The sequence below is a fragment of the Orycteropus afer genome, unplaced genomic scaffold, assembly GCF_000298275.1.
Source record: "Orycteropus afer afer isolate SDZICR_OR568_19922 unplaced genomic scaffold, OryAfe1.0 scaffold00381, whole genome shotgun sequence".
Taxonomy (NCBI): domain Eukaryota; kingdom Metazoa; phylum Chordata; class Mammalia; order Tubulidentata; family Orycteropodidae; genus Orycteropus; species Orycteropus afer.
Window position 1 is genome coordinate 966,815 of NW_006921968.1, and position 23,830 is coordinate 990,644.

The following is a 23,830-nucleotide window of genomic DNA, read 5'->3' on the forward strand; positions in this document are numbered from 1 at the left end:
TGTTTATGGGAGGAGATATCATTAGTTGGTTTTTAAGCATCTATTGTTGTTGTTGTTATGTGCCGTCGAGTCATCTCAGCATAGCAACCCCTCCTTGGGTTTCTGAGGTAGTATCTAATATGGAAATAGATTGCCCAATATTCTTTCTGAGGAGTGACTGTTGGGTTTGAACCACCAACCTTCTGCTTAGAAGTCAAATGCCTTAGGCACTATGCCACCAGAGCTCCTAACCACCAATTAGTGAATTGTAAAGGTCCCTAGATGACACAGGCTTGCTTGCTGAAAATGAAGAAGGCTTGAAGCACTTACTGATGAAGATCGAAGACTGAAGCCTTCAATATGGATTCCACCTCAATATAAAGAAAACAAAAATCCTCACAACTGCATCAACAAGCAACATCATGATAAATGAAAAAAGGATTGAAATTATCAAGAATTTCACTTTACTTGGATCTATAGTCGATGCCCATGCAAACAATAGTTAAGAAATCAAATGACATATTGCATTGGGCAAATCTGCTGCAAAAATCTCTTGAAAATATAAAAAAGTAAAGATGTCACTTTGAAGACTAAGGTGTGCCTGACCCATACCATGGCATTTTCAATGGCCTCGTATGTGTGTGAGAGCTGGACAATGAATAAGGAAGACCGAAGAAGAATCGATGCATTTAAATTGTGCTGTTGGTGAAGAATATTGAAAATACCATGGGCTGCTACAAGAACCAACGAATCTGTCCCAGAAGAAGTATAGCTGGAATATTCCTCAGAAACAAGAATGTCCAGACTTCGTCTCTTGTAGTTTGGTCATGTTGTCAAAAGGGGCCAATCTCTGGAGAAGCATATCATGCTTGGTAAAGGAGAGGGTCATAAAAAATGGGAAGACCTTCAATGAGATGGATGGACAGTGGCTGTGACGATGGGCTCTAGCATGTCAATGATTGTGAGGATGGGGCAGGTCTGGGCGGTGTTCCATTCTGCTGTACGTGGGGTTGCTGTGAGTCAGAACCGAGTCAACAAAACCTAACAACAACAAGGTAGCCCACATGCTTCGTACTCAACTACTGACTGTGGTTGGCAGTTTGAACCCACTTAGCAGTATGGTGCAGAAGAGGCCTAGTAATCTGCTTCCACAAAGATTGCAGCCAAGGAAACCCCACGGTGCAGTTATGCTTTGTAACACAGGGGGCGTCATGAGTCAGAATTGACCCCATGGCACTGGGCTCAGTTTTGTTTTGGTAGTGAACTCTAGCAGAACTCATCTGCTTCTTACCTTGTCATTGAAGTCAGAAATTAGCCTGAGGCCAGAGCACTGTTGATGGGAAACGTTGTACTGTGGCTTGAAGAACATCTAGCATCTGCCGTCTATTGTACATGTGTCCTCCAGCATCTGAAGGGTAAAGAAAGAAAGGAAAGAGAAAATCCCACTCTTTGAAATAGACTGGATTTGCCTTGACTATTACAGTAGCCACATCCGTCTTTTGATTTTTCCTGGCAGGAAGTGTGCATAGACGGTGTCTGTAGCAGGAGCTTCTCGCATCAAACATCTGGTGGTGATCATTCCAGCTCTCCTTGCCCCGTGATAAGTTCGAGAACTCTAATAATGGGCATAAGGAGCTCTGGTGGCACAGTGCCTAAGGCCTTTGACTGCTAACCAGAAGGTTGGTGGTTCAAACCCACCAGCCATTCTGTGGAAGGAAGATGAGGCAATCTACTTCCACAAAGACTTACCACCTCAGAAATCCAATGGGGGTTGCAATGAGTCAGAATTGACTTGATGACAGTAGGTTTGGCTGGTATTGTTTAATGAAGGACAAATTGCTCTCCTGGAAAAGGTGAAATGCATTATGAACTATTTCAGAAAATAAAGAGCCCTTATCTTAATGTAATGAAAAGAAATGCAATCTTGGACCGCAGGAGAGAGATTTTGTGAACTTGTAGTAGACGACAAAAGGCCAAAATGCATGTCCATCCTTTTTAGCTGTGCCGGCTCTCACTTCTCCTCTCTGTTACAGCACGGCTCAAGCCGTTTGCCTTGCTGACCGGCCGAAGCCTGCGAAGGAGTACAAGTATCCGGAGAAGTTGCCGGGAGAGTTGTACGATGCTAACACACAGTGCAAGTGGCAGTTTGGAGAGAAAGCCAAACTCTGCATGCTGGACTTGAAAAAGGCAAGTGACGCTTGGCAAATGCTCAGTGAAACAGGATTCCTAAAACCGTTTTATTCAGTGTAACTGACGCTGATGGATTTCATTGTTGGGTGCCTACCAAATGGCAGATCCTGTATGGGGATGCTTGAGTAACAGGAAACACATGTTTTCCTGGCAAAGACACCATTGATCCTTTGCGGGTATCAGTCTCACTTCAGCACTGACTCAGCCTGGTGACTCGGATCTTGCTTTCTGATTCATCACGCCGGAGTTTAGTGGGGGTTTAGCAATAACTTTCGGTTGGTATGACTTGACGAATTAATGTTCTGCACTGTTTTCAAATGGTGCTACAAAAACAATGTTTCCATTCTTCTCCCCCCCCCCATATAAGCATAGTTTACATCAGCAGCCTATCTAAGGCTTCTAGTGATTAAATTCCCACCATACAGTCTTGATAGAGTACAGTAGGTCCCTGAGTTATAACTTTCCCACATATAGACAACTGTTACTTCCCCTTTAATGTTATATAAATCTGCCCTCACTTGGGAACCATGGAACCAACCCCTACTCACTGCAAATTCTTCACCACAGTCACCTTCACTTGCTGCACACGCAGCTTTTAAATCATTGAAAAGGCTTCGAGCCTTTTCTTGCACTAAAGTCAGCCTGAATAAGAACTGTATGCACCTGTCCTAACTTACCTACAAATTCAATTTCAAGACACACTTAGGAAACGATCTTGTTCGTAACCTTGGAACGGCCTGTCATTTTCATAGAAGACAATATTGACTCCTTCCGCCCCAGGGACGTCACCAGTGTTATTTCCTGATATAAATTCCTTGTATAATGCAGACACATGTATTGTTGCCAGAGAGAGAAAATCAAGAATTAGGAACTTGCTCTACTGAACTGTAAAGGAGAGCTGTCCATAAACTAAATGACAGTAATGACTCCTGAGGCTGCGTTTATACGAAAGTATAACGAAATCGGGAGGGAAGTAGAAAAACACCATGGATCCCTCCAGAAACCTCCAAACGCTTCACAATGCACTGGGAATCCTCCCAACATAAATCTGATGTGATAATCTGCTTTCTTCCAACTCCGTTTGAGCAGATCAAGGACAACCATGGGCCAGCACTGGATTCTTATCAACTGGCAACCTCAGCTTGGAAACAGATAATAAATCAGCCCCTATCAACTATATCCCCCATGTTGCCTTTTCCATGGGCAGAATATGTGAATTTTCCAAGACACTTTTTTTTTTTTTTTTTTTTGCACTGTTACTCCTCTGTTAGGAAAAACGAACATAAACTCATGTTTCCAAATGTGAGTTTCTGAGTAAAACTTCTGGTTTCCACATTGTTTCACTTTTGTGAAGAAACGAGTGGTGGTTTTTGGTGCCTCAGGTAAGCGAGACCTCAAACGCCTGGTCCAGGGGTCCAAACGGGGGCCCGAGGTATCCTTACACGGGCATGGCGAGGACACTGGTGGGTCAGTGGTAGAATTCTTGCCTGCCACGCAGGAGACCTGAGTTCGATACCCAGCCACGCATGTCACATGCAGCTGCCCCTTGGAAACCCAAAGGGCATCTCTATAAGTCAGAATAGGCTCCATGGCAGTAAGCTTGGATGGATGTTCGGATTTCCGATACACGTTTTTTGAGGGACACAGTTCAATCCGTAACATTAACTCAGTGCTGTTTTGTTTTTATTTTGGGGTAGTTTTAACTATTATTTCTTCAAATATGTTTTCTGTTCAATTTTTCTTTCTTCTTTCCTTTTAGAATCCCAATTACACATACTTGCTATTACATCCACAGGCCACTAAGGCTTTGTTGGTTCTTTAATCAGTCTTTTATTTTTTCTTCTCTTTATATTGGGCATTTTCTTCAAGTATATCAGCCCTTTCTTCTGTTATTTCTAATCTTCTATTTCAATAACACTGTCAAAACATATCAACTATACATTTCCTTTATGGTATTTTTTCAGTTCTAGAATTTCCATTTGGTACTTTTCCATCATTTATATTTCTCTTCTGAATGCTCCCATCTGTTCACTCATTATGCCTACATTTTCCTTTTTGCCCTACAATATATTCATAATAGCTGTTTTCTGAAATGTTTTTTCTGCTAATTCTAAGATCTGAGTCATCTTGAGGTCTGTTTGTAGACTGTTATATGGGTTGCATTTTTCTGCTTATTTGGATTTTTGGCAATTTTTTAAGGCATGAAAAGTATTTTGAATGCTCTCTTTTAGAGTCTACAATATGTTGCCTTCCATTAAAAGTCATGAACACGCATTCTCACTGGTAGCGAAATTACTGGTGGAGTCTGCTGACACTCTTGGACTTCGTAGTCCTTCTTGTTGGGGTCACCTGTTGCGATGCGTCTTTAGCCCGGAATGCAGCCTGTACTGTAGCGAGGGACTCCTCCTCCTGAGGCGTGGCCTTCTGTGCTCTCTGCTGGTTTCCTGGCATGCTCACTGAAGTGTCAGCACTCGGGTGGGTCAGAACCCTCTGTCTTCTCGGCCATATCAGTTTTTAGCCTGCAGCTGTGCCATCTGCCAGGCCATGGACTTAATCCCGTGCACATACTACTCCTCCCCCAGAGGAGGACCTGCAGGAAGTCCGCACGTGTGCACATACTGCCCTTCCCCACACCCACACGCAGTGCATTCCAGCTGACTCAGCAGTTGCCACCCATGGGCTCTGCCAGTCCACTGGGTGAGGCTGCTGTTCTCTGCCTGGGGTCCGCCCCACACGGGATCTGGAGAGTACACCCAGGCAGAGAGCTGGGCACTGGGAGTCCTCACCTTTTGTGTTTCCCTTCTCTCAAGGAGCATGTTCCTCTGCTGTCCATGGTTAAAGATCTGAAAACAATTGTTTCATGCTTTTTGTTAAATGGTATGGTTGTTTTTGGCAGGAAAGTAAACCTAGTATCAGTCATTTCATCACAGAGAGTGGAGGAATTATATGTTCAAATAAATTTTTTTCTATTAAAATCAGGTAATATCAAGTCATTTCCTATGAATGTAAAATTGTTCTTTAACATAAATATATGCTATGTATTTTCTTTTTTATAAGTGAAGTTCTGTCTGTGTTGTCAGAATCTGTAACATATTGAATCTTAAAATGAGATAAGGTGTGGTATTCCCACTCACTGCCATGGAGTCAGTTCCAACTTACAGCGCCCCTAGAGGACAGAGTGGAACTGCCCACAGGGTCTCCAAGGCTGTCAGTCTTCACAGAAGCAAAGCCCAAACCACACCCACTGCCGTGGAGTCCATTCCGACCCACAGCGCCCCTAGAGGACAGAGTGGAACTGCCTACAGGGTCTCCAAGGCTGTCAGTCTTCACAGAAGCAAAGCCCAAACCACACCCACTGCCGTGGAGTCCATTCCGACCCACAGCGCCCCTAGAGGACAGAGTGGAACTGCCTACAGGGTCTCCAAGGCTGTCAGTCTTCACAGAAGCAAGGGCCAAACCACACCCACTGCTGTTGACCCTATGCTGACTCACAGCGCCCCTAGAGGACAGAGTAGAACTGCTCCACAGGGCTTTAAAGCTGTCAATCATTACAGAAGCAGACTGTCTCTTCATTTTTTCCGTGGAGCAGCTGGTGAGGTGAAGCTCCAACCTTTTGGTCAGCAGCCAACTGCTTTAATCACCACACAGCCAGAGCTCCTTTGTATGCCAACTGGGGACTCGATTTTCCCCATGAATTGAAGCTTCTCAGGATATTCTCAACTATAAAACTTATTATTTATTTATTTATTTATTTATTTTTTTTTGAGAGTCAGCTGAAGGTTTATGAAAAGGGTTCTATTTTTGTTAGGATAAAATGAAAAGGTCAGAAAATTTTCTAATGTGAAAATATCAAAAACTGACTAAATACCAAACACATTACCTAGTGCTTAGACCAGCGGTTGGCATATAGAATTATTTAATACACATTTGTGGGGCAGGATGACAAATGGACTAAAGAAATATTAGAAAATAAAATAAATAAATACCTTATGCAATTTTGTTTGAAATGTTCATACAAGTGCACATGCATCGTTCTGTTGGAAAAAATGTGTGTTTAGTGTATATGTCTGTTTACATTTGTGTGTATAAGTTCACACATCTATATGGTAGTAGGCTTCTATGCCCACTGATGTCTTGTATCGTGATAGTTGAGATTAGCTATAAATTGGCATCTCATTGCTTGAAACCCAGACAAGTATGGTCAATTGCATATCCCCTTCAAGCTTCATTTGTAATTGCTTTCTTAACTTTGCATTTTTGCAGCGACTAAGGCAGACCTTCTGAGGAAAATGAATCTTATGGCTTGTTATTCACAAGGTTGAAATGTCACTAACACATTTCCAACACAACATCTGAAAATGTTTTCATTTAGAATGTGGCACTGTATGTTAAGCTGACCATAGCTCTGCAATTAGGAGTTAATGGGAATGTTAATGGCCTCCTAGTAGGGAAGGGCCTTCTTAAAAGATGGTGTCCCTTAGGTGCAAAGATGAAGGTGAGAGTAAACTGTCCACAAGGCATTTAATTCTTTTCTTCCTCTGTGGAGTATTAGTGACCACAAACGTTGTGTGTTTATCGAGTTCCTATTCTGGCTCATCAACACTGCATACTGACCTGGTCCTGGAGTCTGAAACGTAAGCCAACACAACCACTTTGAAATTTGATCCTTTAGCATTGGTGCTCCTTTTGGGACCTCCCCTTAGCCCCTAGCAAGTCTTACATTCCAACACCCTGACTTTAAAGCCGATTTAATAGGGTCTTTGTTCCTGTGACTGCAAAGGACCCTGGAATTTCATTAAGGATATGACAGCCTACATCCATAATGATTTCTTACAATAAGTATACAGTGTGTTAAGAAGCTAGCAGTTACGTCAAAGTATGGTCAAAGGGGCAGGGTGCAACTGTGCTTGAGTTGTTCAGTGGGGGTTTAATTTTCATTTTATTATAATCTAGCTATTAGAGATACTAGAATAAGTTTCTATGTATCCAGGAGAGATTGAGCCACATTTCAGTTACATACAGAAGAAGCCCTGGTGGTATAGGAGTTAAGCACTCAGCTGCTAACTGAAAAGCGGGCAGGTGGAACCCAGTGGCACTTGGCAGGAGAAAAGCCCTTGCTGTCCGTTTCCATAAAGATTACCACCTTGAGAATTCTATGGAACTGTTCTCCGTCCTGTACATTTGCTGTGAGTCAGGATCCACTTGACGGTGATGGGTTGGTTTATTGATGTTTTACATTCACGGCACATTGAGCTCTCAGATATGGTGAAAACAAGGAATTTGGATTATGTGATATTTTCAGGTTTTTCTACCTAGAAGAAGGGAATCAGAGGTGGAGGGAATTCCAGAGTGAAGCTGAAACACACAGATGGCATTGGTCAGGACAGGGACTGAGTTAGGAAGCTGCATGTTCTAGGGTGAGCTGGCCCACCACCAGCATGTTTTATATGAGAGCTTGCTATTGTTGTTAGGTGCTGTTGAGTTCACTCCGACTCATAACAACCCTATGTTCAACAGAAGGAAACACTGCCCAGTTCTGCGCCATTCTCACAATCCTTGCGTTACTTGAACCCATTATTGCAGCCACTGTGTCAATCCGTTTGATTGAGGGCCTTCCCCTTTTTGGCTGACCAACTACTTTACCAACATGATATCCTTCTCCAGGGAATGGTCCCTTCTGACAACATGACCAAAGTAGGGAAGATGACGTCTGATCAAACTTGCTTCCAAGGAGAATTTTGGATGTACTTCTGCCAGGACAGATTTGTTCATTCTTCTGGCAGTCCATGGTACTTCCCATATTCTTTACCAACACCATAATTCAAAGGCATCAACTCTTGTTCAGTTCTTCTTTTATATTATCCAGCTTTCACATGCATGTGAGACAACTGAAAATACCATGGCTTGGGATAAGTGCACCTTAGTCTTCAGAGTGACATCTTTGCTTCTGAAAACTTTAGAGGTCTTTTGCAGCAGATATACCCACTGTAATATGACGTCTGATTTCTTGACTGCTGCTTCCATGGATGTTGATTATAGAACCAAGTAATGTGATGTCTTTGACAATGTCAATCTTTTCTCCATTTATTGTGATGCTGCTTATTGGCCCAATTGTGGGGATTTTTGTTGTCATTATGTTGAGGTATAATCCATACTGCACACTGTAGTCTTTAATGTTAATCAGTAAAAACTTCAAGTAATCTTCACATTCACCAAGTAAAATTGTGTCATCTACATGTTGCTGATTGTTAATGAATCTTCCTCCAATCCTGATGCTTTGTTCTTCTTCACATAGTCCAGCTTCTCACATTATTTGGTCAACATACAGATTGAATAAGTATGGTGAAAGGATACAACCCTGACACACATCTTTCCTGATTTTAAACCATGCAGTGTCCCCTTGTTCTGTTCAAACAACAGCCTCTTGGTCTATGAGCAGGTTCCTCATGAGCACAATTAAGTGTTCTGGAATTCCCATTCTTCAAAATATTATCCATAATTTGTTATGATCCACACAGTCAAATGCCTTTGCATAGTCAATAAAACACAGGTAAACACATTTCTGGTATTCTCTGCTTTCAGCCAAGATCCATCAACATCAGCAATGATATCCCTCATTCCACATCCTCCTTTGAATCCAGATGGCATTCTGGAAGTTCCCTATCAACATACTGCTCCAATGATTTTTGAGTCACCTTCAGCAGATTTTTACTTGCATATGGTATTAATGATGTTATAGTTATTTTCAGGTGCCTTGAGTCAGCTCTGAGTCATAGTAACACTTTGTGCAGCAGAACACAACACTGCCTGGTCCTGTTCGAGCCTCACAATCCTTGCTGTGCCCGAGCCCATCCTTGCAGCCAATGTGTCAATTGACCTCATTGAGGGCCTTCTCCTTTGTCGCTGACCCTCCACTTTACCAAACATGGTATCCTTCTCCAGGGAATGGTCTCTTCTGACAACATGTCCAAAGTAGGTGAGACAAAGTCTGGCCATTCCCACTTCGAAGGAGCATTCCAGCTGGGTTTTTCCCAGGACAGATTTGTTCATCCTTCTGGCAGTCCGTGGTACTTTCAGTATTCTTCCCCAACGCTGCAACTCAAAAGCATTAACTTCGGTCTTCCTTATTCATTGTCCAGCTTTCACATGCATATGAGGCAACTGAAAATATCACGGTTTGGGTTAGGCACACCTTGGTCTTCAAAGAGACATCTTTGCTCTTCAGCACTTGAAAGAGGTCTTTTGCAGCAGATTTGCCCAGTGCAATACGTCATCTGATTTCTTGACTGCTGCTTCCATTAGTGTTGATTGTGGAACCACGTAACGTGCGATCTTAGACAACTTCAATCCTTTCTCCCTTTAACATGATGCTGCTTATTGGTCCAGTTGTGAGGATTTTGTTTCCATTCCACAGATGTAATATTAATGATATTGTTCGATAATTTCCACATTCTGTGGGATCATATTTCTTTGGAATGGGCACAAATGTGGATCTCTTCCAGTCAGTTGGCCAGGTAGCTGTCTTCCAAATTTCTTGTTGGAGTAGAGTATGTGCCTCCAGCACTACATCCGTTTGCCGAATCATCTCCATGGGTATTCTGTCAATCTCTAGAGCCTCCCCCCCCCCAAATTCCTTCAGTGCTGCTTGGATTGCTTTCAATACTATTGGTCCTTGACCATGTGCTACCTTCTGAAATAGTTGGACATAGACTGATTTTTTTTTTTCAATACAGTGTTTCTGTGTACTCCTTCCATCTTCTTTTAATATTTTGCTCATAGAATCTTTGAATATTGCCTCTTGAAGCTTGATTTTTTTTTCTTCAGTTCTTTGAGTTTGAGAAATGCCTAGCATGTTCTTCCCTTTTGGTTTTCTAACTCCAGGTCTTTGCACATATCTTTATAATATTTTGCTTTGTCTTCTCAAGCTGCCCTTTGACATCTTCTGTTCAGCTCTTTTATTTCATCATTTCCTCCATTTGCTTTAGCTACCCTCCGTTCAAGGGCAACTTTCAGAGTCTCTTCTGATATCCATTTTGGTCTTTTCTTCCTTTCTTGTCTTTTTAATGACCTTTTGTTTTCTTCCATTATAATTTTCTTGATGTCATCCCACAACCCCTCTGGTTTTTGTTCATTGGTGTTCAATGAACCCAGTCCACTCTTCAAATGATCCCTAAATTCAGGTGGGATGTAATCACGGTCATGTTTTGGCTCCTGTGGACTTTTTTTCAGGTTAAATTGAACTTGAATAAGAGCAATTAATGGTCTGTTCCACAGTCTGCTCTTGGTCTTGTTTTGACTGATGATATTGAGCTTCTCTATCACCTTTTTCCACAGATGTAGTCAATCTGATGAAATCCAGTTTATAGCCACTGTTTATGTTTTTGACAAAAGGCATTTTCAATGAATAAGTCATTGGTATTACAAAATTCTATCGTGTGATCTCTGGTGTAATTTCTATCACCAAGGCCATATTTTCCAACTACCAGTGTTTTTTCTTTGTTTCAAACTTTTGCATTCCAGGCACCAGTAAAACTCAGTATATCTTGAGTGCATGTTTGGTCAGTTTCAGACTGCCAAGTTGATAAGAAAAAATCTTCAATTTCCTCATCTTTGGCTTTAGTGGTTGGTGTGTAAATTTCAGTAGTAGTAGTACTAAATGCTCTTCTTTGTATGCATATGGATATTATCCTATCACTGACAGCATTGTACTTCAGGGTGGATCTTGAAACATTCTTTGTGATGATAAATGAAATGTCATTTCTCTTCAATTTGTCATTCACAGCATAGCAGATCATATGATTGTCCGATTAAAAATGGCCAATAGCAGTCCATTTCAACTCACTAAGGCCTTGGATATTAATCTTGATGCATTCCATTTCATTTTTGACAACTTCCAATTTTTCTAGATTCATTACATTTGGAGAGGCTTTTGTTGTTGTTAGGTGCCATCAAGTCATCTCCAACTCATACCAAACTTATGAACAACAGAATGAAACACTGCTCAGTCCTGCACAATCCCTGCTATACCTGAGCCCATCATTGCAGCCACTGTGTCAATCTATCTTGTTGAGGACCTTCTCCTCCTTCATTGACCCTCCACTTTACCAAGCATGCCATCCTCCTCCAGAGAATGGTCCCTTCTGACAACATGACCAAAGTAGGTGAGATGAAGTCTGGCCATTCTCGCTTCCAAGAAACATTCCAGCCGCACTTCCTCCAGGAAAGACCTGTTAGTTCTTTTATCAGTCCACAGTACTTTCAGCATTCTTGGCCAGCACCATGACTCAAAAGCATCAACTCTTCTTTGGTCTTCCTTATTCATTGTCCAGCTCTCACATGCATATGAGGCGATTGGAAATACCATGGCTCAGGTTCCGTGCACCTTAGTCTTCAAGGAGAGGCTTTCAGAGCTTACAGATCATGGATCTGGTTTTATTTTACTGGTGCATCAGCCATGTGGATAGGGTCCGTCCCTGCTGTGTCTTCATTCTGTATACCTTTCCTTCTTCATTGAATATTATCCCATTTTTCTTTGACAAATGTGTGAATCTCAAGAGTTGGCTTATGTTTTCTCTGGGTTCATCCCTGAGTCCCACAAAGCACTCCTGAGAAGCCCTTTCTCCTTCTGGAAAACTCACCCTGTACTGTGTCCTTTCCCCTGTTGGGGAACCTCTTGCCACTAGTGCCATGTGATTATGTATAGCATAATATTTCCTTACCTGGCAAGACCAAGCTCAAGAGTATAGGGTCTGGGTCATAGTCACATATGGAACTTTTTGCCCAGCAAAATGACTAACATATTCTTGCTTTCAAGAAAGGTTTAGAGATGGTCAGTGGTGGATGGATGGATAGATGATGGATGGAGGGATGGATGGATGGAAGATGGATAGAAGAATTGGTGGGTGTGTGGATGGCTAGGTAGAGGGGCAGGTTTGACAAGATTCAAAATCATCCTTGATTCAAAACCAGGAGTCAGATTTGGAGAGGTTAATGAAAGGTGGAGCCAAGAAGAATAAATTCTGAAATGATAAGTGTTCTTTGATTTTGTATGTTTTTCAAAGATTTCTAAATGTTGTTAAAATTGTGATCATAAATACAAATAAATAAAATTTCAAGAGTAAAATTAAATAGAACCAAGTACAAAACGAGAATTTTATGACTTCTTATTCTACCACCTCCATCTATTGATAAGAAGACATCAGCTTTTACTTCGTATCAGTTGTTTTTCCCTTAAACTTTCTAGTGATATTTTGCAATAAATGCAGGAATCATTTTTACTATTAATGACCTCCTTTCCCCTTTAGGACATCTGTAAAGCCCTGTGGTGTCATCGGGTTGGAAGGAAATGTGAAACTAAGTTTATGCCAGCAGCAGAAGGCACTGTTTGTGGGCATGATATGGTAAGAAGTTCCTCTTAGGTTCATGGCATCCAATTCAGATGTTAGAGTCTTTCCACCCTATTATCTTTCTTTGTCTTTCACTGGCATTTTTCCAGCCTGTCTTCTTAAATATGTGCATTCCCACACCTGTGTTGTCAGAAGGGACCATTCTCTGGAGAAGGATATCATGCTTGGTAAAGAGAAGGGTCAAAGAAAAAGGGGAAGGCCCTCAATAAGATGGATTGACACTGTGTCTGCAATGATGGGCTCAGGTATAGCAAGGATTGTGGGTTGGCACAGGACAGGGTTGTGTTTCGTTCTGTTGGACATAAGGTCACTATGAGTTGGAGCTGACTCAACAGCACCTAACAACAACACCTGTGCCAAATGACCATATTTACTTAATACTGAAATTAGGAAGAAGGCTCTTTTGTTTCTCACATCTCATAATATAATAATGATATATCTGGGGTCTGATCATGTTGTCAGAGGGAGCATTCCCTGGAGAAGGGCATCATGCTTGCCAAAGTAGAAGTCAGTGAAGAATGGGAAGAGCCTCAGTGAGATGGATTGACTCAGTGGCTGCAATGATGGGCTCGGGCATAGCAAGGATGGAGAGGCTGGTGCAGGACCTGCCAGTGTTTTGTTGTGTTGTACATAGGGTGGCTGTGAGTCAGAGCCTCTTCAGCAATACGCAGCAACAACATCTGGAGTTAACAGACACACATGTTAGATAGAAGGTCATGACTCTGAATCTGTTAACTGCTTACTGAGTATTAATTACAGACATTTATTGTGACACCAGTGAACCGTGTAAAGGCACCAGCATTGAATATTCCTGATGTGGACACAGAGCATCATCTGAAAACCATGGAATAGACCACTTAGACCTGTTGTTGCTGCCCTGGCCTCAGGGCCTGGGGGAGCTGGGTTAGGAGAGAAGGAGAAATAGAAAAGCCAGTAAATGGTAGAAAATAAAAATTGTTTTTATTAAAACTTAAAAGATAAATATTGCTCAAGAATAATAATTTCATTGATTTTAATTTAATCAGAGGCTGCATTGCTTTTTCAGGATATAGAATACTATTGATGAAGACAGACATTATTGGACCCATATCATTACTGTAGCCATCATCACTCTTTATATGTCCATCATTTTTAGGGGTACTCATTGTCCCTAGGAGGCACAAGCAATTTGTGCCCTACTGCTGCCCAAACTCACCCAATAGAGCCATGGAAGAAAGGCCTGGTGGTCTGCTTCTATAAAAATCATGGCCAAGAAAACTGTATGGAGCACAGATCGGCTTTTGAACCCATGGGGGTCACTTGAGTCAGAATTAACTCAACAGCAACACAATGGACTCAACAGTGACAGATTACGCTTTAATTTTGCACATGAGAAATAAATAATGGGCTATCATTGACCTATAATGTTTAAGTCCCAAGCAGATATCTCATGTTTAGATGTGTGTACAGACAGAAAGAATTTAAAATGTTTACAGGCAATGCTAATGTATAATTTTCAGTTAGGTATCTGGGATGGTAACTGAGAAAATAAACATGAATGAGGTAAAATTACTTGCAAAGAGCATATGCGGTTCATCCCACACTGATCACTAGGGTGCTTAACTGATAGCAGATACACAATGGCTTTGGGACAGTGAAGCCAGTGTGTCTAACACTGCGAGTGCTGAGAACGGTTTAAGTTCCAATCAAGAAGAAAATTCACAGTAGTGCAGTTACTGCAAGTGATCTAGAACTCACCAACTACTCTGCGGTATTCCAAAGTATATTCCTGTAGTTCTGTGACCATGGACCGCCCTGCTGTGAAGAAAGTGGTTTTTAATGAAGCTCATTTCTTGAGGTTGGACCAAGGATTGTCCATTGTCTGGTCTTTGGTTTTTCCTATTTATCAACCTCTGCTATGGGTAGGCATTCAAAGACATTTTTAGGGAGGAAGGGCATCTAAAGCATCTTGGCCCATCTTTGATGTCTCAGAACCACCCAGCTCTCCCATCTGCCTTCCCTGTGATGCTTCTCTGCAGTGGCACCCACTCAGTTTCTTGGCTCCCTGTGCATGTCCAGAGGATACCTGCCAACATAATTCAGCCCTAACTCCTGCCAAGCTGCTGCCTGTGTCTTCCAGCTGCTCCTTCAGCAGCCTGTTGTTGTTATGAGGGGCCATCAAGGCATCTCCAACTAATAGCCACCACATGCACAGCAGAATGAAACATTACCTGCCCTGTGCCAGCACCATGATCCTTGCTATACCTGAGCCTATCACTGTAGCCACCATGTCAATCCATCTTGTTGAGGGCCTTCCCTTTTTTCGTTGTCCCTCCACTTTGCCAAGCACGATATCCTTCTCCAGGGAATGGTCCCTTCTGACAACATGACCTAAGTAGATGACATGAAGTTTGGCCATTATCACTTCCAAGGAGTATTTCAGCTGCACTTCTTCCAGGACAGATTTGTTAGCTCTTCTAACAGTCTATGGTACTTTCAGCATTCTTTGCCAAATCAAAACTCAGAAGCATCAACTCTTCTTTGGTCTTCCTTTTTCATTGTCCAGTTCTCACATGCATATGAGGCAATTGAAAATACCATGGCTTGTGTCAATCATACCTCAGTCTTCAGGGAAACATCTTTGCTCTTCAGCACTTGAAAGAGGTCCTTTGCAGCAGATTTGTCCAGTGCTATATGATGTGTGATATCTGGACTGCTGCTTCCATTGGTGTTGATTGTAGAACCAAGTAATAGGAAGCCTTTGACAACTTCAATCTTTTCTCCATTTATCATGATGTTGTTTATTGGTCCTGTTGTGAGGATTTTTGTTTTCTTTATTTTGAAGTGTAATCCATACTGCAGACTGTAGTCTTCAATCTTCATCAGTAAGTGTTTCAAGTCATCCTCAATTTCAGCCAGCAACGTTGTGTCGTCTGCATAACTAGATTGTTAATGAGTTTTCTTCCAATCCTGATACCACTTTCTTCTTCACATAGTCCAGCTTCTCGGATTATTTGTTCAGCATACAGATTGAATAAGTGTAGAGAAAGGATACAACCCTGATGCATGCCCTTCTTGATTTTAAAACATGCATTGTCCCCTTTCTCTGTTTGAATAACAGCCTTCTGGTCTATGTACATGTTCCTTATGAGCACAATTAAGTTATCTGGAAGTCCCATTCTTCTCAATGTTATCCATAATTTGTTGTGATCCACGCAATCAAATGCTTTTGCATAGTCAATAAAACACAAGTAAACATCTTTGTGGTATTCTTTGCTTTGAGCCAAGATTTATTTGACATCAGCAATGACATCCCTCATTCCATGTCCTCTTCTGAATCCAGCTAGCATTCCTGGAATTTCTCTGTCAATATATTGCTGTAACCATTTTTTAATTATCTTCAGTAAGATTTTATTTGTGTGTAATATGAATGATATTGTTTGATAATTTCCACTTTCTTTGGGATCACCTTTCTTTGGAATGGGTACAAATATGGATCTTTCCCAGTCACTTGGCCAGGTAGTTGTCTTCCAAATCTCCTAGCATAGCCAAGAGAGTGCCTCTAGTGCAGCATCCGTTTGTTGAAACATCTCAATTGGTATCCCATCAATTCCTGGAGCCTTGTTTTCACCACTTCCCTTGTTGTTGTTGTTATGTGCCGTTGAGTCAGACCTGACTCATAGCGACCCCTCCTTGGGTTTCCTAAGCAGTATCACTACAGAAGTAGATTGCCCCATCTTCCTTCCGAGGAGTGGCTGGTGGGTTTGAACCGCCAGCCTTCTGGTTAGCAGTCAAGTGCCTTAGCCACTATGCTACCAGAGCTCCCACCACTTCCCTTAGTGCAGCTTCAACTTCTTTCTTCAACACCATTGGTTCTTGATCATATGCCACCTCATACAATGGATGAACATCAATTCTTTTTGGTTCAGTGACTCTTTCTTCCATCTTCTTTTGAAGCTTCCTGCATCATTCAAGATATAACCCATAGAATCTTTCAGTATTGCAACTCGAGGCTTAAATATCCTTTTCAGTTCTTTCAGCTTGAGAAATGTCGAGTGTGTTCTTCCCTTTTGGCTTACCAACTCCATATCTTTGCACATTTCATTATATTTGACTTTGTCTTCTCGAGGAGCTCTTTGAAATCTTTTGTTTAGCTCTTTTATCTTGTCATTTCTTCCCTTTGCTTTAGCTACTCCCCATTCAAGGGCAAGTTTCAGAGTCTCTTCTGACATCCATTTTGGTCTTTTCTTCCTTTCCTGTCTTTTTAATGACCTTTAGCTTTCTTCATGGATGTTCTTGATGTCATCCCACAATTCTTCTGGTTTTGGGTCACTGGTGTTCAATGCATCAAATATATTATTTAAATGGTCTCTAAATTCAAGAGAGATAGAATCAAGGTCATATTTTGCCTCTTGTGGACTTTTTTTTAATTTTCTTCAACTTCAAGTTGAACTTGCAAATGAGCAGTTGATGATCTGTTCCACAATCAGCTCCTGGCCTTGTTTTGACTGAAGAGATTGAGCTTTTCCATCACCTCTTCCCACAGATGTAGTCAATCTGATTCTTGTGTACTCCGTCTGGTGAAGTCCATGTGTATAGCTGCCATTTGCATTGTTGGAAAATGGTATTTGCAATGAATAAGTTGTGGGTCTTGAAAAATTATATAGTGCAGTCTCCAGTATTATTTCTATCTCCAAGGCCAAATTTTCCAAGTACCAGTGATTCTTCTTTGTTTCCAACTTTTGCATTCCAATCACCAGTGATAATCAGCACATCTTGATTGGATGTTTGGTCAATTTCAGACTGCAGAAGTTGGTAAAAATTGAAGATTTTCAATTTTTAAAAAAGTCTTCAATTCTACCAACTTCAGCAGTCTGGAAAACCCAAATGTCTAAAAGCAGAGTCCAATTTCACTTCCAATCTAGGGCCAGTTGCACAAGTGCCTAGTTCTGCCAGTGGCCCACTAAGCAGGCATGAATGTTCTATTGTCCAACTTTTTCCTCACTGTCCATATTGATGATCACACATCATCCGTCCATTTTCTACTCTGGGGCTTCATTCCAGACCTCTAAATCTTCCAATTATCTACAAACAAGATAGCTTTTCCTGAAAATATGTTTTGGATCTTCAACTCCTTGATACTTGCTTTCTCATATTTAGTATCCCCTACATTAGAAACCCTCACCAGATGATTATAAAAGTAAAACAAATCAACAACAACATGCACCCTTGGCTTATCTCTCCTCCTCCTATGGTCCTATCCACACCTGGCAAGAGCTGACCTTGTTCTAGTCTCTGCTCTAATCTCCTTTTTAATTCATGTCACCATCATGACATCAGGTGGCCTATTCCCAAGTAGCTGTCATTGAGTTGAGTGGGACTTGGCTTTGTCATTCAGAGTGAGGGGGATAGTAATGGAAAAGGGAATTATTATTATTTTACTTACAGTGAAAAATCAAAAATTAAATGAATGGCAATTAGTCCTCAAAATAACATAAGCTTTACACTCATTTTTATTGATTAAATAATATTAGATTGAACCATTTGAAGTTGCTGGTTTTGTGAATCAAAAATATTCAAATATTAATGATTTCATCTGTTTAACCTAATACCAAAACCAAACCCAACCAACTGCCATCGTGTTGATTCCAACTCATAGCATCCCTATAGAACAGAATAGAACTGCCCCGTAGTGTTCCCAAGCCTGTATCTTTATGGAAGCAGAGTGCCTCATCTTTCTCCCATGCAGTGGCTGGCAGGTTCAAATGACTGACTTTTTGGTTAGCAGCCAAATGCCTTCACCACTGCACCACTAGAACTCCTTCTAATCTAATACAGCAATTAATAATTTGGTGATGGTGTTTGTTGCCATGAGGCAATTCCAACTCCCAGAGACCTATGTGCACAGTAGAACAGCACCGTAGAGTTTGAAAAGCCGTGCTTTTTTGGAAACAGCTCACCAAACTTGTTTCCCAAGGCACCTCTGAGTGAGTTCCAGCCACGGATCTTTTGACTAATCCTCAAGCACTTAGCCATTTGTGTCACCCAGGCACTCCAATTAATACTTGAAATATTTTTATTTTCTTATAAAAGCAGCATTTTTTTTCCTCTCCATGGAAATCTGGTGGATCTCCTCTTAGAGACAGAAAGCTTGGCCTCCCTTCCATCCCTTTCAGGATTGCCAGGCCCCATTGGTTCCACCCAAAGCAGGCACAAGGGGTAAACTGCTTTATTCCTTCCTCTTAGCAGAAGTCCTGGGCCTCTGACATTCTTGAAACCACAGGAGATAAAACCAACACTATCGTGCACAATGCTGAACACCACGTGTCATGTATGTGTGATGGGGTGAAGTCACCACATGGTTTTGGTGTGGGTTATTACTGAAAAACACTTCTCTTGAGAGAAATGCAGCTGGTGACATCTCCAGCCTTGTAGGAGGAGATGGAACGATGGATAGAAAGTTTCATCTCCCGGGAAAGCCATGTGACCTCTGACATATTTTCAGTCAATGACTTCATGACATTGAGTCCACATGAAATGAAATGAATCCATGAAATGAAAGCGTCGAGGCTCCAACCAGAAAGAACAGGGTGTTGAGCCACATGGATCCATACAGCTAGAGCTTCCAACCTGATACTCAGGAATCTCTGAATGTGAGATATGACGAGTGCCTTGTTTTCAGGAGAGGGTAGAACTTGCTGACTTGAGAGTGAAGCAACGAGATTGGAGTTTGAGCAATGGTTTCCTAAGCCCTGATGTTAGAAAATGATTTATATTTATTTATCTTCCTTTTGTTGAATCACAGGAGTCTTGGTGGTGCAATGGTTAGGTCCTTGGCTGCTGACTGGAAGTTCAGCAGTTCCACCCCACTACTGGCTCCATGGAAGAAAGATTTTGCAATCTGCTTCCATAAAGATTACAGCATTAGAAACCCTATGAGGCAATTCTAACTCTGTCCTCTATGATCAAGAGTCAATTCAACTGAATGGCACACAACAACAGCAACAACATGTTGAATCAATTTGTATGGAATGATGCTAAGTTTGAAGAAATAAAAAGATGCAGCATCAAGTTTACCTTTTTTATCTGGTACTTTAAGGTTGCTGTTGCTGTTGTTGTTAGATACCAGCAAGTCAGTTCTGACTCATAGACACCTGATGTACAACAAAACAAAACCCTGCCCCTTCCTGCACCATCCGCAAAATTGTTGAGATGATTGAGTCCATTGTTGCAGCCACTGTGTCAATCTTTTTTGTTGAGGGTCTCCTTCTTTTTTACAGACCCTCTGCTTCCCCATCAATATAAAGAAACCAAAAATCCTCACAACTGGTACAATAAACAGCTTCATAACAGATGGAGAAAAGATTGAAGTTGTCAAGGACTTCATACTACTTGGTTCTGCAGTCAACATCAATGGAAGCAACAGTCAAGACATCAGACGATATATTGCATTGGGCAAATCTGCTGCAAAAGACCTCTTTCAAGTGATGAAGAGCAAAGATTCTCCTTGAAGACTAAGGTGCACCTGACACAAGTCATGGTATTTTCAATCACCTCTTGTGCATGTGAGAGCTGGACAATGAATAAGGAAGACCAAAGAAGAGTTGATGTTTTTGAGTTGTGGTGTTGGAGAAGAATGCTAAGAGTACCATGGTCTGCTAAAAGGACTAACAAATCTGTCCTGGAAGAAATGTAGCCAGAATGCTCCTTAGAAGTGAGAATGATCAGATTTCATCTCACCTTCTTTGGTCATGTTGTCAGAAGGAACCATTCCTTGGAGAAAGATATTATGCTTGGTAAAGTGGAGGGTCAATAAAGAAGGGGAAGACCCTCAAAGAAATGATTTGACACAGTGGCTGCCAATGATGGGCCCAAGTATAGCAAGGATCATGAGGCTGGCACAGGACCAGGCTGTGTTTCGTTCTACTGTGCACAGGGTCACTATGAGTTGGAGATGACTCGATGGCACCTAACAACAACAACTACTAACCAAACATGATGTTCTTCTCCAGGAACTGGTCCTTCCTGGTAATATGTCCAAAGTGTGTCAGACAATGTCTTGCCGTCCTCACATCTAAGGAGCATTCTGGCTTTACTTTTTCGAAAACAGACTTGTTCATCCCTCTGACAGTCCATAGTCTATTCAATATTTTTAATGAACACCATAATTAAAGGCATCAATTCTTCTTCAGGCTTCCTTATTCATTGTCCAGCTTTTACATGCATATGCAGTGATTGAAAATACCGTGTCTTATGGTGTAACCACTGTGGAAAATGATATGATGCTTCCTTAAAAAACTGAAAATAAAAATACCATATGATGCAACAATCTCACTATTAGATATATATCCTACAGAAATGAGTTCTATGACACCAACGGATATATGCACACCCATGCTCATTGCAGCATTATTCACAGTAGCAAAAAGATAGGACAATCAAAAATGCCATCAAAGGATGAATGAGTCAACAAACTATGGTACATACACACAATGAAATACTATGCAGTGTTAAAGAACAATGATGAATCTGTGAAACATCTCATGGTGTGATGAACCTTGTTATGCTAAGTGAAATTAGTCTATTACAAAAGGACTAATTTCTTATTAATAATTGTGTGAGACCACTAGTATAAAAAGTCAACAAAGGAGTTTCACATAAACAGTAATATTCTTTTAATTTTACCAGAGGTGGGAGGGGTAGGGAAGGCACACCACTAACCAGAGGGTACGCACACACACACATACACACACACACACAAGGAAAATACCATGGCTTGGGTCAGGTGCACCTTAGTCCTCAAAGTGATACCTTTGGTTTTTAAGACTTTAAATAGGTCTTTTGCAGCAGATTTACCCAATGTAACATAATATCTGATTTCCTGACTGTTCCTTCCATGAGTGTTTATTGTGGAACCAAGGAAAATGAAATCCTTGACAGCTCCAGCCTTTTCTCTGTTAATCATGCAGGTAGGAATGCTAATTGCTGAGTATTTTGCAAAGCTCCCAGTACTCAGTGTGACAATAGTGATCAAAGTGATGCCATCCATCTATCCATGAGTCACAGAAACTTATTTTTATTATTTTAATTTTTAGTGGTGCCGAGGAGGGCAGTGTGTGAAATACGGTGACAAAGGCCCCCAACCCACCCATGGCCATTGGTCGGACTGGTCTCCCTGGTCCCCCTGCACTAGGACCTGCGGAGGAGGGGTCTCCCGCAGAGAACGCAGCTGCACAAATCCCAAGTATGTACAACCCCCATCCTCACAAACAAGCCATCCTTATGCCATGAACCTTGCAAACCCCACGCGGGAACCTAACCTTGTCCATATTAGCTTTATACTTTACATATTACTGCAAGAAACACTAAATTGGAGAGATGTTTTACTCAAGCTTTCCTTACGTTATGTCTAAGATATAATTTAAAATGTTTATAACTACCTGACCACAGCAAAAGGGTTTACAGACCTAACAGTGATTTTCAGGAATTAGGCTTTAATCATATTCATGTGAAATGCCAAGAATCTGCCTTAAAAATAAAACAATGTCTTTCTCATGGAATCCAGACTATTTGAATCTAATGGGTCTGAATGAATCACCGAAACTATTACCCTGAGATAATCTTTAAGCCAAACAATAGTTTAACTTACTTAGTAAAGAATACATGGTTTGAGATTGGTGCTCTTTTAAGATCTACTCTGGTAGCATAGTGCCTAAGGCACTTGACTGCTAACCAGAAGGCTGGCGGTTTAAACCCACCAGCCACTCCTCGGAAGGAAGATGGGGCAATCTACTTCAGTAGTGATACTGCCTTGGAAACCCAAGGAGGGGTCGCTATGAGTCGGATCTGAATCGACGGCACATAACAACAACAACATATGGGATAAAATGAATAATAGCAACTCAACGGGTAAGAGAAAAAGCTTAGGGAGCAGTAAGTTGATGTTACTGGGAGAGGAATTACTCAGAAAAAGAGGGTGAGAATGGTTTCACATCTTGAAGAATGTAATCACTGTCACCAAATTGTATATGCAGGAATTGTTGAATTGATCTACGTCCTGCTGTTATACTCTTAATTGTAACAACCAAAAATAATAATCATGATATTAAATCTTGAAAAGATATAGAACATAAATGATTGACAGACAGTAAAAACAAATTGTTCATGAACAATTAATGATAAATTTTGGTGTGTCCCTCAAATATATTTAACTTTACAACATGTTGTTTAATTGTGTTAAAAGATAAGAATATTCAAAGCAATCATCAATGTGATGAAGTGAGGGAGTTTTGAAGCCACCTTTTCATACCTAGATTTATTTAAGAAATAATATCACTTGTTATTTGATGCCATCTCTAAAACATAAGGAAAAGTTCTCAAGAGATCACCCCTACTCTACTCCTTATTTCAGAGATGCTCCAGTTGTAGAGTGTAACAAACTCTATTGGAGGACAGGGTGGTGTATGGTGTTTACCAGCCAATGAAAGTGTATGGTTCTTCTCACTTGATCTTACTGCCCTGCCCTTGTCATAAGGAGGCTGGCCGTGGGAAGCAGATGAGACCTGGAGAGTGAGGAGTTGCATTTCAGTCTCAGCTGTGCTTTCTATTATCTTTGCAATCCTGGGAAATCCACTGCCCTCCTTCCCCATGGAATGTGCGAAAATACATGGGGTTTTGGGAGGCATCAGAGAACCAATACATGCAAGCCCACTTCCCAGGATCCTTTGTGTTCCGTGTAGTAAGTGATACACTCAATACAAAAGGAAAAGTCTGCCCATCTCATTGATGTGTAGGAAAGATCAGGGACTTCTTAGAAATGCACTTTACTTAGCTGGTGACTCTAAGTCAGTTAACACTCTCAGCCCCATACCTCAAAAACATCTCATTTCAAGGATGGTGTGAAGATCTTCTAAAATATGAAGGTTCTAACTTCTGACTGTACATTCCAGACCATCCCATGGAGGGAAATTTTGTGATGGCTCTACTCGTGCTTTGAAGCTTTGCAACAGTCAGAAATGTCCTCACAATAGTCTTGACTTCCGAGCCATCCAGTGTGCAGAATACAACAGTAAACAGTTCAGAGGATGGCACTACAAGTGGAAGCCGTACACACAGGTGGAAGGTAAGTCTCCACCTCCATTTTCTACTACTAACCTGATACTGTCTTGTCTTCATTCTTTAAAGGAGCATGCTATTGATAGTGTGGTTTTCCAATAGACCAAGTGTCACCATTGATAGTGTGGTTTTCCAATAGACCAAACGTCACCAGATGAGGT

General features: G+C 41.3%; 1 protein-coding gene across 1 annotated transcript in view; it reads left to right on the forward strand.

Moving 5' to 3' along the window:
* ADAMTS16 (ADAM metallopeptidase with thrombospondin type 1 motif 16) overlaps positions 1-23,830 on the forward strand; it is a 361,524-nt gene that overhangs the window by 149,714 nt on the left and 187,980 nt on the right. The window contains 4 exon segments of the mRNA XM_007953260.1: positions 2,013-2,166; positions 12,474-12,569; positions 21,650-21,798; positions 23,504-23,676. Coding sequence (XP_007951451.1) covers positions 2,013-2,166; positions 12,474-12,569; positions 21,650-21,798; positions 23,504-23,676 — 572 coding nt within the window.